The sequence below is a fragment of the Natrix helvetica genome (genome assembly GCF_964273705.1).
Source record: "Natrix helvetica genome assembly, chromosome: 6".
NCBI classification, from domain to species: Eukaryota; Metazoa; Chordata; class Lepidosauria; order Squamata; family Natricidae; genus Natrix; species Natrix helvetica.
In genome coordinates this window covers 8,001,193-8,019,986 of record NC_138553.1, presented here as the reverse complement: position 1 = coordinate 8,019,986, position 18,794 = coordinate 8,001,193, and the positions used below count along the sequence as shown (strand labels likewise).

Here is an 18,794-nt window from a genome sequence, read left to right as displayed (position 1 = left end):
GGAGACTAGTATAGATCTATTTCGAGCTAATTAGCTCTCATCAGCTAGCCATACCCTTACTGGGATTTGAACCTGGGCTGTATTATATCTTAGGCAGGAGCCTTAGCCACTAAGCCACAGGCTCTCCTCCTTATCAGTTGAGCCAGGGAAATAGGTATGTATTTGTGTTACAACCCCTGGTATGCCGAAATAGATCTATACTAGTCTCCCTTTATTTATTTATCAGTACAAATACAACACAAATATAAAAAGGCAACATTAAAAATAAAAATATGGTTTTCTGCCTGCATGGTCTTCTGTGATGAGCCGAAGGACACAAATACATACATACATACATACATACATACATACATACATACATACATACATATTTGTTTTCGTAGATTTTCACGGGTGTAGGTATGCTGGTTTTGTTGTATTCGGGTCTTTTCCCGTGTAAGATTGAGATTGTCTTTGCAACGTTTCGGCAGGATCTCACCTGCCATCTTCAAGCGTACCTACACCCGTGAAAATCTACGAAAACAAATACACACACACACACACACACACATACACATCCTTTTCTCATCAGCCTATCTTTTTTATATTTCTATTTCAGGCAACTGAGCTTAAAACAAAAAAGCAATAGCTTACCTTCATGCGAGGAGTGTAATCAAAACAGAGACAAGCAACCTTCCCCATGTCCTACCCGCGGACTTCAATTTTATATCTGTAAATGTTTACGAGAGGCTATTTAAGTCTGATTATTAGAGCTGAAAACCACATTGTGAATAAGGACTTCACTTTCACAGGGCGGATTTCAAATTGCTTGTAGCAATGAAATTTTACTTCAGTGAATGAAGAGGGCTAAGCCGAAAATTACATGTTTATATGTCATGTCCAGAGGTGGGATTCAGCCGGTTCTCTCCGGTTCAGGCAAACCGATAGCGGCGGCTGCGGGAAGCTCCGCCCCCCCTGCCCCAACATAATGCACCAACCATGTGCATGCGCAGTTGAGTTACTTGCGAGCGTGCTGGTGTGCATGCTCACATTTGCGAACCGGTAGGAAAGGTAAGTGAATTCCACCTCTGGTCACGTCCCATTAAAATGTGGATTAATTCAAAATGAACAGCAGTAGCATTGTATCAGTGGATAATTTTCTCCCCATTTTTGTGTTACCTATTGCTAAGGGAGGATCGCCTCATAAATTCTGTAGAAGGCGGGTATGTTCCAATTGCTGTGTGACACTTCACCTCTATCTCTTTGTGTTCATATTTATTTTGAGACTCCTTTTTTTTTCTACCTTGGACCTTTTATTTGAGGAATTTGGAGCCGGTTATTTTTTTTTTCCACATTCCTTATGGAATTGTTCCTAGGCAGAAAATTTTCGAGAAAGCTTTCCGGAGCTTTTAAACAATCCAGTTGCTCCTTTGACTTCCGCATGACTGTACATTTCATGTAACTTATCATTTTTGGGTTGATTTGATTTTGTAATATTTAATTTGAAAGCTAACAAAGGAGGGGGGGGGGAAGTGTTGACTTTGTTGACTTTGCTGCTTCTCCAACTAATTTAGATCTTTTGTGGATAAAGGGGTTTAGCCTTTCGGTTGATATGCAGTAAATGTTTTCATTCTTTACAAATGTTGACTTTGCAGTCTGAGTACTTAAATGTACATTGTTTGTAAGTCACATTCATACAATTTTATAAGAGATCTTTAAACGATTTTGCCTTTAAAATGGCGTATTAAAGGCTACTTCACAAATAACATGCATAGAGAATATGCATGATGCATGTTGAGATTAGCTTCATATTGGAAAATATGATCTTTTATTTGCTTCTGCTTTCCCCCCTATCAAATCACGTCCTTTTTTTGGCATTTATAGTGAAACGTGGCCAATAGTGACTCTGTGGTCCTCCATGGGAAATATAATAGTATAATAGTTATCCTGAAATATAATATCATTTAACCTGTGCATCCTAACGAAGCACCGCAGGTGACAGTAGGAATTGGTAAACTTTACTATTCTTCATATGCATAATTTGTACACTGCAATAGTACAAATTCTGGTAATCGTTTTGTGTATACAGTGAAACTTTCTCAGTTTTCCAGACCTTGATATAACGGACTGCTTGCAACAGACCAGATTTATACAGAGGTTTTACGTAATGTCATTTGCAAGATGTAATTAGCGTGCAAATGGAAATTACTAAGATGATTTATTTTTGTATTTAAGAGATATTATTGAATAACTTGAGATTCTGTTTAAGCAAGGTTTCACTGTATGTGCACTGAATAAACATAGACTATCTTCAACTTGACATCTGCATCTTTTAATTCGGGGATCATTTTAGGTAAATACTAACTGCCAAACTGGCTATGCTGCCCAGACCCTGCTGAATTTATTTCCATTTAGGTAGAATAACTAATATGCAAATCCATGACCTATTTTCACAAAATCTTATTAGACCAAGAAGATTAAAAATGTTTTTATATGAAGAGCGTGCCTAATGAAAAGCATCAAATGAATTAGTTCTGTGCTTTAATATCTTAATTCAACATATTCCAGTTTTTCACCCTACTGTAAAAAAATCTGTGAGTGGTCTTCCAGGGCAGCTCCAAGTAGAATGTGTTACAGTAGTCCAATTGAGAGGTGACCATGAGTGGCTGTTCAAAGGACCTTCTAGTCAGAGATGATATTCAGCAGGTTCTGACAGGTTCTGAAGAACCTGCTCACCTTTCTGCCTAGATCAGTGATGATGAACATGTGACGCATGTGTCAAATGTGACATGCCACAATGTTTTGGGTGACATGCAGCATTTGCAGAGGTGGTATTCAGCCAGTTCTGACCAGTTCTGGAGAACCGGTAGTGGAAATTTTGAGTAGTTCGGAGAACCGGTAAATACAACCTCTAGGACTGACCTCGACCTCATCTATTCTCTGCCTCCCGAGTCCCAGCTAATCGGGAGGAAATGGGGATTTTGTAGTAACCTTCCCCTGCCATGCCCACCAAGCCACGCCTACCAAGCCATGCCCATAAAACCGGTAGTAAAAAAAAAATTGAATCCCACCACTGCTTCTAGTCCAGGAACAGACATCACTGGCACACTTTGATATTCTTGTACACAAAGGCTTCAAGCAGGAGCTTGACCTTAAGTCTGTTCCTCCCCATCTAGACTTGCACATCTGGATCTGATCTCCAACAGCATCTTTTAAATCAGCCCAGGGCCAAGAGGTATAATTGGAGATCATTAGCATATTGAGCCACTGTGGCACAGTGGTTAGAGTGCAGTACTGCAGGCTATTTCTGCTGATCACTGGCTGCCAGCAGTTTGGCAGTTCGAATCCCACCAGGCTCAAGGTTGACTCAGCCTTCCATCCTTCCGAGGTCGAATAAATGAGGACCTGGATTGTTGGAGGTGATATGCTGACTCTGTAAACCGCTTAGAGGGGGCTCTAAAGCACTAAAGCTTTGCGCAGTGGCAGTATCGTAGCCAATGAGGTTTATCCGAGGCGCGATTATTGCTAATTGAAACTTTGAAGCGGTATATAGCTCTAAGTGCTATTGCTATATTGATGATATTCGACCTCGAACTGTTGGATGATCTCACCTAGTGGATTCATGTGGATGTGAAAACAGGAGAGAGCATTGAATCCCGGGGTACTAACAGATGATAGGTGTGATGTGTCAGGATTGAAACTGGACACAAAGCAGGAGAAACCACCACAGAGTAGAGCCTTCCACTTCCAATCCCTGAAGCTCCCTAAGAGAATGCAGCTCTTGGTCATACTGAAAACTACCAAGAGATCAAGGAGCACTAGGATGTTTGTATCATCCCCATCCTGGCCCCTTCACAGATGATCAATGAGCAACACCAAGTGTGGTCTCCATAGCTGCATACTGGCCTGAAATCTAATAGAAACTGGTCTAAATCAGGGGTCTCCAACCTTGGCAACTTTAAGCCTGGAGGACTTCAACTCCCAGAATTCCCCAGCGAGCTTTCCTAAGCTTTGCTTTGCTGGCTGGGGAATTCTGGGAGTTGAGGTCCGCCAGGCCTTCCATCTGTTTTTTCCAGGGTCCTTTAGAGTTAAAGCCTACAGTTGAAGTGTCAGGTTTCAACAGCCATGTTGTATGAATCCTTATTTAAAAATAAATTGCTACAGCAATTTTTCTCCCAAGTGAATGTACGCAGCATTATATAATTTATAATAAGGAGAAGCAGCAGTAAATGAGATCAGCACATAAAATTTCAAAATAAAATTATTACATTCTACAACCAGAGAGCTCTTTAAAATGCATTCCTCTTTTAAGGCACTCGCTATTAAAAACATCTGACTCCCAGCTTTCTATGGTGTCACAGTGTATGGTTAACAATTTTATCCAGTAGCAGGATTACTGGGGGGGAAAGTAGTATTTTATTGGCTTTTGAGATGTCTGCTGCCCCAAGCAAACTGGATGGCATACATTTTGCTTGATTAATGCACAATGTAAACCAGGGAGAGGCAACATCACGATCATGGACACCAGTGTGCAAACGGGCACCTCCTTTTATATCTCTACGCCATTTCATTTTTTTTTTTTAAGAGCAGCCTGCTACAATGCCAGCTTTTAGCTCGGCATCATTTGCATGTCGAAACCCCAGAGACATTTTAAGAAAGTAGAAAATGGGGTGCGGGCGTGTGTGGCTACAGCCCATTCGTCGGATGACGTAAACATCTCCTGAGTGGTAGAATGCACCGGGGGGGGGGGGGGAATCAATTTATCTTTAGGGAGTGAGTTATCTCTGACCATGCAGCAATGGTGCAAAAAGAGTCCACGCGACTTTCCCAAAACTCTACCTGTGTCTGTTGACTTGACGAGGTTGCCAACTCCTGGTATATATTTGACGGCAGCCCTTCCCCAGTTGTTTTCTTTCATTTGTATTTCATGCAATCCATGCATGTCGAGTTGGTGAGCAGTAGGACCAGTTCATAAGGCCAACGGCTCTTTTGTTCTTCTGATTGGCACAGGAATTTCCTTTTTTTACTTTGACGGCGTTTCCTCCAGCCTTCCTCCTGCACGTCGGCGGGGTCGTCAGCGCCCGCTCTGTGAAACTCTTGGACCGCATCCACAACCCAGGTATGTTATAAACCCAAATCTGGCTTACATTTTGCCCTGACCTTGTTTCTTTGTGTTGATGTTTTTCATTTTTTGCTGGAGGACTTGGATGTTGGAGGGTTGGAGGGTTAAGCATACAGGGTGTTTAGCCAACATTTCAGACAGCTTCCTTGTAATGTTTTTTTTTTCTGTTCCATTGAGCTTTATGACTCATTTGATACCACTCTAAAATGAATTGCTTTCATTTTGTTTCCAGATTCTGAAATTAAAACGCCCAGTAAGACATTGAATAAAGAAGGGCAAACTTATTAGGACTTCTGTACTATCTCTCTCTCTTTTTTTTTAACTCTTCATAGGTTTTGGCACCAAAGAATGCCAACTGACATGAAGGATGATGATTTATTATTATTTATTATTCATGCTTCTAGACCGCCCCCTCTCCCAAAAGGGACATGATTTAGATAAGGTTCTAAAAATCACATAAAATGTCTTTTAAAAATCCGTTTAACCCAACCAGAAGTACATTTTGGAAGTACTCTTAACTAGTAAGGAAATTATTGCAAAAAAACTTTGTTAACCAGTGGAGATTCTTAATCATCCATGTCATGGTTGTCCCAAAGATCCTTTTCTAAAAGCTTTTAAAAAACGTTTTGCTTCTCATGCAAGAGAAGCTGCTTCTTTCAAGGAGAAATCCAAAAGAAGTCTAATTGCTTTTTGGAAAAGCACTTTTAGGTTTGCTAAAGATGTTTGATTCCTAACGTCCAATCTGTTCTACTAGGGCTAGAAAATGCATGTCAAACAAAGATCTTCCTTGTAAGGCTGGTCTTTTCATTTTCATTGTGATTATAACCATTTCCCCCCAGTCTAGTATGTTTTCCCACGGAACAGAATGTGCATTGGTCTTGGTGGAGTCTTACTGACTCAGGATTAGTCTGGAAATTAATGCAGGAACTTCTAGGAAATTATGTCCCCTTGGGGGGGGGGGGAAACATTCTACCTGCTTTGGCGAGCATGGATTTAAAGCAGAGGTCTCCAAACATAGCAGCTTCAAGACTTATGGACTTCAACTCTCAGAACTCCCCAGCCATCCAGAAGCTCAAGCAACAACGTGACTCTTCCACAGAGACATTTTTTCTTAGATAGATAGCATTAAAGCCGGCATCCAGATTTGCTTATTTTGTTAGATCATTTAGCCAATTAGTCCAACCTAAATGGTAGGCACATTGAAGAATTTTTTTTTAAAAAAAGATCTCCACTTTGATCAAAACAAGTTAGTCTAAATCAGTGGTTCCCAACCTTTTTGGCCATCCCCCACCTAAGCATCTCTAAAATCCTGATCCCCCCCCCCCCGACATATAATTCTTACTTTACTCAAAAACTGAACTCTACACATGCAGAGGAAGCCTAAAAGGCCATTATCATTAAACAAGGTTCAGATTGCCCCCCTGTAGGGCGTGGGTTCCACGTTGGGAAACACTGGTCTAAATGGAATATATCTTTGAGCAATAACTAGAAGCAGTAAATATGAATGCTGCCAAACTAATTATGAGTACACCCCCCCCACAAAAAAATGTTCTATTTGTAGGTTTTTATTCTATAGTTCAGGGTGTATAGGAGACTGAGTTAGATTCCTTCCCCTGCTTATCCAGTCTTTTTAATTAAATGGCCATATTTCTAAATAAATGAATAATTATGTTCATACAACAGAGTATACACTATTGGTCCTTCTAGCCAATAAAAACAAACTGTGATAATTGACTAGGATGGAAGTGAATTGAAATTGCTTGTCTTAGTTGTGGTGCCACTGAACAAATAAATAAATGTTTGATAGAAGACACATTTTGTTTCCTCCAAGAAGTTTTGAGAAAATTTTCTTAGGGATGTACAAAGTTATCCAGATGGTTCCTCGCAGGCTGATTCCAGCTTGTAGACTTGCCTAGTCTTTTCCCATAATCCCCTCGTGTCCCCTTCCCAACTTCCTTTTGAGGAGATTCTAATATAAATGTAAGTCTCCATTAGGAACGAAAACAGCCTGCAAATTTACCTGCAGGTTGTGTATTCTCCTTTATGATATCTTGAAGGCTTCTCTGGTTACAGAGGTGGCGTTCAGCAGGTTCTGACCAGTTCTGGAGAACCGGTAGTGGAAATTTTGAATAGTTCGGAGAACCGGTAAATACCTCCTATAATTTGCCCCGCTTCCCTCTCTTCTCTGCCTCCCGAGTCCCAAATGATCGGGAGGTAATGGGGATTTTGCAGTATCCTTCCCCAGGAGTGGGAGGGAATGGAGATTTTACAATATCTTTCCCCTGCCACGGCCACCATGCCACGCCCAGCAAGCCACGCCCACAGAACCAGTAGTAAAACCTTTTTGGAATCCCATCACTGTCTGGTTATCTTGTCTGCTTTAGTGGAAGATTAAATTGAATGCAATGTTTTCTTTAAATAAAATGTCAGAAGAATTACCTTTAGCAGAGGAACCTCTATCTTGGATAGCTAATATCAAGACTTTGACTGCAGCAACTATGTTTTGCCATAACAGATTCTCTCTGGGCAATAAGCCAGCTAACCTCCCCCCCCCCCCCCAAATAATCCTCTCCTTGTTAATCTTTGTGGCCATTGCTGTACTGAATACCTTTTTACAAACTAAAGCAATCAATGTCCATATAGTTGCTGCTTAAAATCTTGCAAATATCCATTTGTTTGGGGGGGTGGGGGAAGGAAAATGGTTTTATGATGTTAACCTAGTTTGGATAATGAAACATCTGCAAGAAAGTAATCAAGCTCAGAGAGCCCCAAAAATCCTCTCATTTCAACCTTGAGCTACAAATATTCCCCTTCGTTGGTAAAATGGGTTTATTTATTTATTTATTTATTTTATTTCTTAGCGCTTATATACCGCCCCCTCTCCCGAAAGGGGGATTACCTGATACGTCTCTGTTTTGATAAGAATCAAAAAGAGACATTGGCCTACTCATTTTAATTGGATTTTTTTTTTTTACTTTGATCAAATTTTTAATTCTCCTCATCCTCCACTTTCCCCCACTTCTCAGGTGAAAGTACCAGCAATCAAAACTTCCAAAAACATTTCTTACCTCCAGTTTCCCAAAGAAATTTTCTCCCTTGCCAGATGAGACAAGATTGCCTCTGTCTGGTCTACTCCAGGGGGGGTCTCCAACCTTGGCAACTTTAAGACTTGTGGGCTTCAGCTTCCAGAATTCCTCAGCCAGCTTTGTCTTAAAGTTGCCAAGGTCGGAGACCCCCTGGCCTAAGCGTTGTTTTTTGTACTGTTTATATACCCTATTATCAAAATAATGTTGCTTTCAAAGAGGCAATGTATGTGCATACGTCCATCATATGCTTTGGCATGAACTTTGGGTTGTCACTTTGCTACTTTTGCGGTTTCGTGCTTGTAGGCACAGGTCAACCTCCTAATATGAAGTCAACTCTCTAAGAATTTTGTGTTATTTTTTTAGATTTTTCTACAAATCTTACTCGTTTGCTTGTTTGTTTATTTTGGAATGGTTAGTAAGATAATACCATGAAACGTGATTAAAGGTTATGCTGATAGAATGTTAATATTTTTTGTACCTGCCAACTCTTCTGCTTTAAAAGGGAAGGGGGGGAAAACTCTTGTTATGAGCCACATCTAGCACAAATAGGATAGACTTTAAAATGCACAAACTACTAGCAGTGCATGGAACCGTAACCCAAACTTTCAAAAAGGTTGTGTCAATTACTTTTTATTTGTTTTACTTATTGCCTACGCTTAGATCAGTGTTTCTCAAACTTGGTGACTTTAAGTCCTGTGGACTTCAACTCCCAGAATTCCCCAGCCAGCTATGCTGGCTGGGGGATTCTGGGAGTTGAAGTCCACAGGACTTAAAGTCGCCAAGTTTGAGAAACACTGGCTTAGATTAACACAGTATGTTCCTTCTGTCTTTCTCTGTTTTCATTTTCTTATTAACTCTGCTGTCTGTGTCTTTCCAGTTCCTTTGAAGCAACCCTCTTGTGTTCTTGTGTGCGTGCGCGTGTGTGTGTGTGTTGATGTGTGTGTGCGTTCTTTTTCTTCCTTTCACTACATTCTGCTGCCATAACTGATCTACTTATTTGCTCTTTTGAACTCAGCCTTTGTCGGAATTATGGGTAACACAAGATCATACAAACTACTAGACTGGAATAGTTTCAATTCAGGTATTTTATTAGTCATTCAGTACTACATGCACTGACAAAAATTATGGCAGCTCAGTGAAGTCTCTTTAGAAATACCTTAACTCATTGCCAAGCTAACGTTTCAAATTTTGTTCTTTTTAATTGAGAAAATTTAAAATCACTTTTATGATTAATATAGTAGGTTGTATTATGAAATCAAATCCCATTGGTTCTTGTTAGACTATATGTCCCTAATTATCCCTGTACATCAGTATAATCTAATCATACACTAAATTCTCTCCTTTTGAGATTTAGCTTCTCCTGTACTAGAAGTAGGATCTTCTGTGTGAGTCTCAGCTATGGAGAAATGTCATTTGAAGATCACTATTAGCTACATCTGTATTAGAAGCAAAATGACTTCTTGTTATTGAATAAGACATCTTATTCATGTTGCATTTACTTTCTAGGTTATTTGTGGATTTTAGGTATATTTACTGTTTTAATATAGGTCATTTAATTTTTAAATAATGCCACAGTACTGGTTAACTGAAGAATACAGCCAAACCCACATTATCAAGCTATAATATTGAGGCAGACTGGGAAAACATTGTGTATAATTTAGTCTGTGTATTTTAGATTATTGGATTAAAGATATTTTTTTTAAATTGTGGCTTATTTTTCTATTGAAGATCAAATTTAAATAGTGCTGGCCAGCTGATAGTATGGATGAATATTCAAAATGAATGACATACTCCTCTTTGGGATCTTTAGACAGAGAGTTATGTTGAAGAGCAAATGAATATTCAGCTTGCTTATGTTAATTAAGTTAGGGCGAATTTGCATTCATTTACTTCATTGTAGGAAATTTTAAAAGGAAACCCTATGTTGGTATCTCTTTTCTAGTTGTTCCTTTTAGTTCTACAGGTGTGTACAATTTCAATCAGTGAAAAAGCATGAGATACCATGCCCATAATGTTATGTTGGTACGAACATTTATTTAATCACTGCATTTAAATCCCACCCTTTTCCCCAGTATAGTAGTTTAATTCAAGGAAAAGGGGACAGAAGTAGAAGTACTATAGCTCTCTCAAACTACCGTGTTTTTGGGAGTATAAGACGCACCGGAGTATAAGACGTATATATACCTGATTTTACAATTTCTCCGTGGCGGCTGTTAAGCAAACCCATTGTCCACAATTGGCACTTTTTGAACCAAGATGGTTCAAAACTAGTGAGGAATATGGTTTGCTTTCTCTCTGAAGTTCCAGGGTTCAAGATTGGCGCCCCTGGAATATTAAATCAGTGTTGTTTGGAGAGTGAAATGTTTCTTCACTTGGTTTGAGCATTGCCATTTCCAGTATATGTGTTTTCCCCATTTATTTTCAATTCAGTTGATTGATTTGATTTTGTATAGAGGACTGATGTGTTTGTATTGTGTGGTCTACAAAGTGGTGCTGCTAAAACAATGATGGCCTGTATTACATTGGAAAATGCACTGCTCTGTGGTTATTTATGTTCTGGTTAACTTTAATTCAATACAATACAATAGCAGAGTTGGAAGGTGCCTTGGAGGTCTTCTAGTCCAACCCCCTGCCTAGGCAGGAAACCTTATACCGTTTCAGACAAATGGCTATCCAACATCTTCTTAAAGTCTTCCAGTGTTGGGGCATTCACAACTTCTTGGAGGCAAGCTGCTCCACTGATTAATTGTTCTAGCTGTCAGGAAGTTTCTCCTCAGTTCTAAGTTGCTTCTCTCCTTGATTAGTTTCCACCCATTGCTTCTTGTTCTACACTCAGGTCCTTTGGAAAATAGTTTGACTCCCTCTTCTTTGTGGCAACCTCTGAGATATTGGAACACTACCTCAGGGGTTGCCACAAAGAAGAGGGAGTCAAACTATTTTCCAAGGCACCTGAGGGTAGAACTTGCATTTGGGTTTGGTTCCTGAGCCTCATAAATGGAGAATCTATAATCCCTCAGATGTTATAGAACAATAACTTTGTGAAATTTTATGTATTCATTGGCCGTTGTTCTAGACCTACTGGAAGGCTACAAGTTCTCTATTCATGTAGTATCGATATTTCTGTGGAATAATGATTGTGTGGAATAGCTACTTTAGGTTGGGCTTGCAACCAGTCACATGCCTAGTGCCTTAAGAATTTGGCATGTTATATTTGGAATATTGCACGTTTGATAAATTATCTAAATTCTTTATTTCTGATTCTAGGTCAGGGGTGTCAAACTCAATTTCATGGGGGGTTGTGTTTCACCTCGGAAGGCCATGGTGGGCGTGACACAGGACCGTACCTCCACGCACATAGTTTCATGCACTTATAAAAATAGAGAGGCGTACATTTCTGTGATTTTGTTTTTTTAATACTTACCTGATTTAATTGATCACCTTATGAGAGAGAAATCAGAGGAAGACTAGAACTATAAATTATTGGCATACACTAGAGTAGCAGAATCCTGCAACCCTGAAAAGTAAATTATTTTACCTTTCCTCCCTTTTATAACCTCCTGTGTCAAGGATGGCTTCCTGCAGCACTCTGGCAGTCAAACTTTTTGCTAGCAGAGGCATCATGGGCCAGTCTTTTGCTATTTCCAAGTGGGCCCCATGGGCTAGATCTAAGCAGCCCATGGGCTGGATTTAGCCCGCAGGCCTTGAATTTGACACCCCTGCTCTCGGTAATTATAGGTATTATAGATATAATTCATTCCCCCGACCCACAGTCTGCTCATTGCACACTGTCACATTATAGCAGTGAAGCACAAGCAAGCATATAGTGGCAGCTGACACATAAACCCCTCCCCGTTTCCCTGAAAATAAGACCCAACCAGAAAATAAGTCCTAGCATGATTTTTCAGGATGCTTGTAATATAAGCCCTAACCCCCCAAAATAAGCCCCAGTTAAGGATTGTCAGCCAGATGGATGTATTTAGTACCGTATTTCCTCAAAAATGTCACTACCCTGCATATTACATATCATACAGCATTGAAAACATGGATTTTTAAGTAAGTCATCTTTGATATAAAAATACTAACCAGAAGCAGTTTCGATGTTTATGAATAACTTGATGTAATCAGCAGTTGGCTACAATGGGAGGGCATTTGGAACTTAGTATTGCTTTTATTGATTGCAGAGTTTTTTGGTGATTTGGTTTCCTATTTCTTTTCATAAGACGTTTTACCCTTGTTTTAGATAATAGGGCTGACATCCATATAAACATTAGTGTTTAGAGTTTTGTAGGAATTTATGATTATTTCTTCAATATGACACAGTGATTGTGCTATACCTAAACTAAGATGAAATTGTTAATGTTTCAGTTAATGATATAATCACTGAAATAATGAATTCTAAATTTATAATGATTATAAACTGTGTGTTTATTTACTGACACTTTATTTTTCAACCACTGTGTCTTTTCTTATTTTCTTCTTTTTTAATCAAGTCATTTCTGTTATTCTTTAAATGTTTTAAAATAAATGAAAGGCTCTTCTAGCTAAGTTAGTTGCAGCTCTTCTCATGTCAAGGTATTGCTGCATAGGACATGCTGTCCTATTCAGAGTATGTCCCAGCCCAGCCTAGTACAGGTAGTCCTCAACTTATAGTCAAGGTTATGAGAATGAGCGTTTAGCAATAGACAGATAGATAGATAGATAGATAGATAGATGATAGATAGATAGATAGATAGATAGATAGGTAGATAAATAGATAGATAGATAGATAGATAGATAGATAGATAGATAGATAGATGATAGATAGGATGATAGATAGATAGATAGATAGATAGATAGATAGATAGATAGATAGATAGATAGGATGGATGGATGAGATAGGATAGATAGATGATAGATAGATAGATAGATAGATAGATAGATAGATAGATAGATAGGATGGATGAGATAGGTTAGATAGATAGATAGATAGATGATAGATAGATAGATAGATAGATAGATAGATAGATAGATAGATAGATAGATGATAGGACAGACAGACGGATGGATGGATGTAAGGACAGAAGGCAGTTTGGTTTTTCCCAGGTTCCTAGGCAGAGCTTTGCTGCTTTCTTTAGATGTATCCTGTATGGAAAAGACATATTCCTTAATGCTGAAGGAAGTAGAGGAGAGCATCCCATTGACTTGAGATATCTGAATATTTACCTAGCTTTAAAAGGGGAAATGCAACATATTTTTACAGAAGCTTTTCCATCTCTGCGCCTTCTTGCCCCAAAATTGCAAGATGAATGCATGGTAGTTTTGAAAGTGTTTCCCAGGCACTGATAAAGCCCCATCTTTGAGGGATTGTTGTGCATTGAATCAGCAATTCCTTAGTGCTGTTTGAGCTTAGTTGTTTTCTTGCAGACATTTAATTACCCAAAGAAGTTACATCATCAGTACTAGATTAGCACAGTGCTACATTAGCACGGATGATGTTACCTAGTTTGGGTAAGGAAATGTTCAAGAAAGAAAGGGGGGAAAAAAACCAGCTCAGAGAGCACCAAGGACTCCTCGTTTCAATCCTTAGCTACGGATATTCTCCTTTATTAGAATCAACAATTTGTTCACTCGTATTGAATTATTTGAAAAGATTTTCAAATTAGATGGTGCAGTATTTGATTTCAGCTTTGAACACAACACTGTATTTCAGTTGGTCACTGAATTCACTGTAAAGTCTGAACTGAGTTTCAATCTTATTCTCTCTGTCTTCCAAAATTTGAGTTTAAAAAGTGCTTTCTGTTCTTCACTTTCTATACGCCACGATGAATTTAAGTCGCAAGTGTGATGTTTTTACAACACATATCTTACTGTTTTGTATCAATGCATTTTTCTTTGTTAACACGTTTATTTTTATCTTCCCTTTTTAGTGTCTTTAATTAAACATAGTTCCGAACACTGTTGTTTTACATCATCCCAGTAAAAATCCATCCCTAAGGGCCAGAGAGGAAATGTGCCACATTAAAAACAGGATTGGGAGAGACGGATGTGTTCTTGAAATAAACTTGCAAAAGTTGAGCTTGAATTGAAGAATAACAACAGAGTTGGAAGGGACCTTGGAGGTCTTCTAGTCCAACCTTCTGCTGAAGGAGGAGACCTTATACCCTTTCAGACAAGTCTCTGTCCAGTCTTTTTAAAAGCCTCCAGTGATGGAGCACCCATCGCTTCTGAAGGCAAGCTCTTCCACTGGTTTATTGCTCTCTCTTGCTGCCCGCTGATTTTAAACAGCAGGAATTTCTCATTTACACTGGTTTCGCACGGTTCTAATACCCTGCCGTTCCAAGCAGTAACATTAAAAACTCCAATTGATCCTCAGAGGAAAAATAATAATAATAATAATCTTACATTTGCAGGCAATTTAAATCAATCTCCCCCAACATTTTTCAGTAACCCTTGCTAGACTTAACTTACCGAACCAGATTTTTTTGCTAGAAAAGCTTGTGAGTGGGTGCCATGTTTGCTTGCCTTCTGCTTTCACCAAGATTTCAGGGCCATTTCTTTCTGTGACCATTTCAGTGAGCTGCCATATTTTTAAGTCTGTACCGTCATTGACCCAAGCATGCGCCAAACGATCCACCGTTTCTGGCTCCCGTCTGCTGACTCTGCTTTGCAAGCTCTTCTGTAAGCTTCCGCTGTAGTCTGGAAACACAACAGGTGACGATGCCCTTGTGGAAGTGTGCTGGACACATGCCATCCTGCTGCCCCCCTCCCCCCCGCCCCACCCTCAATTTCTGGACTGTCTATGTAGCTTTACTTCGGTGTGTAAATGCTCTGAATAGCGGTTGCCCTGTGAATCTGTGTGGCTCATGTGTCAAAACCCCAAAGGTGAAGAAAAGCTGCTTGTGAATCACTGTGTCCGAAAACTAAAGCGAATGCTTTTAAGATTGCGTTGCGTTCCCGTGTTTGAATGACGCCTGCTATGTTGTGGTGTCTTGGTTTTTATTTATCTTTTGACACGCAAAGGTAAGTTTGTGTCTATCGTATGTAAATATGCATTGCATTCTGTTTATATGATTTTTATGATTCCCCCCTTTCCATTAATTAGCACTGGGGAGGGGGGGGGAGCTAAAGTCCAGTAAAGTTTACAACATGCAGAAGAAAGTTCATTTCCAAGGAAGCATATTTAAATCTCAAAGGTATTTTATTTTCAGATGTTGCCCTCTTTATATGTTATTTTCCGCACAGAGTGAAGCTAACTCTGTTTCCCAAAACCAGTACTATACTGTCTTTACATTTTCAGGTTTGTGACTTTCAGTGGTTGGGTCTTGTAGCAACTTTTCAGAATTCAATGTTAGCTACTAATAATTCTGGGAAATAACACATGCAAAATTCATATTTGAATGGAATTCGTAAGGAATTACCACTGTAAAATCACAGGAGTCGGAGATCTCTTGTTCAGTAATTTTACAATATTGCTTCTTATTAAAAAGAATCCTTTGAGTGGGAATTCTCTAAAAGATTCTTTTGAACACTTGTTTTACTTTTTTGCTTATACTCTAATAGCTGGTCTTCGAGGCTACTCTCCTGAACATTTATTCACACATCTCTGTTTAAAAGCTTAGGGAATACTTTTAGAAGCTAAATTCGTGCCATACTGCAAGAGAAAGCAAGCAAAAGGAAATAGTTATAAGTACAAAGATAGCTATATCTATAGATCAGGGGTGTCCAAACTTGGGAACTTTGAGACTTGTGGACTTCAACTCCTAGAATTCCCCAGCCAGCCATGCTGGCTTGGGAATTCTGGGACTTGAAGTCCACAAGTCTTAAAGTTCCCAAGTTTGGACACCCCTGCTATAGATAGAGGTATACCCATATACTCATAATAAATGCTTCATATGGTTTGTCAAGATCTTGCCAGGGTTTTTACAATTTTTCACTATTTTTTAATGAAAACGTATTTAATTCAGTTTGCTATGGTAAGATATTATTTAAGTCATATATAATTTCTTTTATTTCCTTGTATAAGCTGGTAATGAGATATCTTATATCTGCATCCAAAGAGGTTTCTGTGCAATAATACACCTAAAAGCCTTGCATTCAAAAATTAAATAACTAGCCATTCCTACCAATTTTTTATAATTTGCAGATTTGAAAATCAAATAAATTCAGCAAAGAGACATTGAAATGTGGGCTTTGCGATGTTGTAGTAAACTATTGTAATTGTAAATTTAGGCTGATTGAGTTGTAAATTGATACCATAATTTTCGATTCTGCACATGTGAATTTTTGAAATAATGTTGAAGAAACCAAAATATAACTCTCCCTCTCAAAATCTGATTCATTGCTAAGTAAAAAGCATATTCCCTCAGTTTAAAATGTAAGAAATGCCACGGATCAAATTTCACTTACTTATCATGATGTAATTACAGCAATTACACTAATTATTATCTTCTATGGTTGAGTGTATACCTAATTTAGAAACTAATATTAAAAACTCCACTCTAATAATGGTCATAACAAATATTGAAACAATAAAAACAATCATATTGCAAAAGATAACGGAATTTGTTAGATAAACATTGATCATAACCATATTTTATGAGCTAAAATTACCAGTTACATCTTGTTGAACGTGAAGAGAAAAAAATGTTTATGAGTCAGGACAGCTACCTGCCTCACCTTGCTTTTAAGTATTAAGCAAATGCACTATAAAAACCCATTAGAGCTTTTATCTTGTTCTGCTAGATGGGTCCTTTATAAATTTGACGTAATTTTTAATAATTTGAAATAGATTAAAACTACATGTCATTTTCTAAAATCTTACAAATTAACACTAAGTACATTTAAGTCTATCTATTCTGTTGACCCTGAAGTACCAGTCTCTTATAAGATCTAAAGTACTACTATGTATTTCAAAAATATGCTTTAAAAAAAAAAAGATTAATTTCAAGAAAGTTAAAAAAAAATTGGGTCTATGATGTAATTGTGGAATGAGTGAAACAATGAATTTTTATTTAGGAATTTTATGCAATCTGAGGATCTCTTCAGAAATGTGTTTTGAGAAGAGAAATCCCAAAGTTCCATCTAAATCATACATCATTGTGCAATTTAGGTTTTGCTGCAAAATTATTTTTTCTAGTCTAGGAAGTCCTCTATTAAAAGCTGATTTTCTTAACAATTTTAAAAGAAGTTTGGCTTATATAAGTCTCCATTATCTCTGGAAATTACAAGCAATTTCCTCCAATATCACTGCAAGTTCATATATACGATATTTAAACAACCAAAGGTTCTTCTGAACGCCCCCCTCCAAACTTGGTACATCTTTGCAAATATTGAAAAAGTGCTTCCATGTACATTTTTGAAAATGTTAAAAGGTCGTGTTTGAAATTCTAACATGAAGCTAATTCAATATGGTTTGCCTTTAATGTGGCAACTTACACTTGAATAATGGTTATAACATTAGTTTTAAAAAATATTTTGAATAATATTTTAATACATGTATTAAATGTACCGTATTTATCGGCGTATAACACGCACAGGCGTATAACACGCACCTTCATTTTAAGAGGGAAATTTCAGGAAAAAAATTTAAATTTCAAATAAAGAACTTTGAAGCAAAATAAGGGTAGCTCAGAACTTTTTTTTTATTAATATTATTACCACTTATAAGGTAAATAATGTAAAAGGACAGTAAAAGCAACTATGAACACTGCTGCTTTCACTGCTACTATCTTCCACCCTCCCTTCCTCCTTCCCTTCCTTCCTGCCTCCCTTCCAGTTCCCTCCTTCCTCTTTCCTCCTGCCTGCCTGCCTTCTTTCCCTCCTGCTTATCTATGCTTCCTTCCTTCCTTGCACCTCCCTCCCTTCTGCCTGCCTGCCTTCTTTCCTCTTTCCCTATCCTCCTATCCTTCCTTTCTCCCTCCCTCCTTCCCTGCCTCCCTTCCAGTTCCATCCTTCCCTCCTTCCTTTTTTTTATTAACTTTTAGTCGGGAGTCCGGGGAGAGGAGAGACGGCTCATCCATTCTCTCCTCCTGTCACCCACACCCCGCTGTCTAAAGCGCTTCCTTTCGCCCGCCCGAGCTCTTCCGCGGGCGAAAGAAAGTGTTTTAGTCGGGTGTCTGGGAGAGGAGAGACGGCTCATCCATTCTCTCCTCCTCTCGCCCACACACCCCTGAGTAGCGCTCCGTGATCCTTTTCTGTGCGCCTGGTGTTTAGATAGATAGCCGGATGTTTAAAACGCCAGGCGCACAGAAAAGCAGCTGCTTTTGGGGCGAAGCGCTCCGCGATCCTTTTCTGTGCGCCTGGCGTTTAAAACATCCGGCTATCTATCTAAACGCCAGGCGCACAGAAAAGGATCGCGGAGCGCTTCGCCCCAACAGCAGCTGCTTTTCTGTGCGCCTGGCGTTTAAAACATCCGGCTATCTATCTAAACGCCAGGCGCACAGAAAAGGATCGCGGAGCACTTCGCCCCAACAGCAACTGCTTTTCTGTGCGCCTGGCGTTTAAAACATCCGGCTATCTATCTAAACGGCTGCTGTTGGGGCGAAGCGCTCTGCGATCCTTTTCTGTGCGCCTGGCGTTTAGATAGATAGCCGGATGTTTTAAACGCCAGGCGCACAGAAAAGGATCGC

At 39.0% G+C, this 18,794-nt stretch overlaps 2 protein-coding genes across 13 annotated transcripts in view; one reads left to right on the top strand and one right to left on the bottom strand.

The window, feature by feature from the left end:
• CMAS (cytidine monophosphate N-acetylneuraminic acid synthetase) overlaps nucleotides 1–18,794 on the bottom strand; it is a 189,669-nt gene that overhangs the window by 13,517 nt on the left and 157,358 nt on the right. The gene's annotated exons all lie outside the window — the stretch shown is intronic.
• The window catches only part of C2CD5 (C2 calcium dependent domain containing 5), an 87,823-nt gene that overhangs the window by 33,375 nt on the left and 35,654 nt on the right, over nucleotides 1–18,794 (top strand). For all 12 annotated transcript variants that reach the window (XR_014175741.1, XM_081957785.1, XM_081957786.1 and 9 more), the window contains one exon: nucleotides 4,990–5,098. Coding sequence is in view for 11 of the 12 variants with exons in the window: in XM_081957785.1 (XP_081813911.1) it covers nucleotides 4,990–5,098 (109 nt within the window). In the remaining variant the exon portion in view is untranslated. The remainder of the gene's footprint in view (nucleotides 1–4,989; nucleotides 5,099–18,794) is intronic.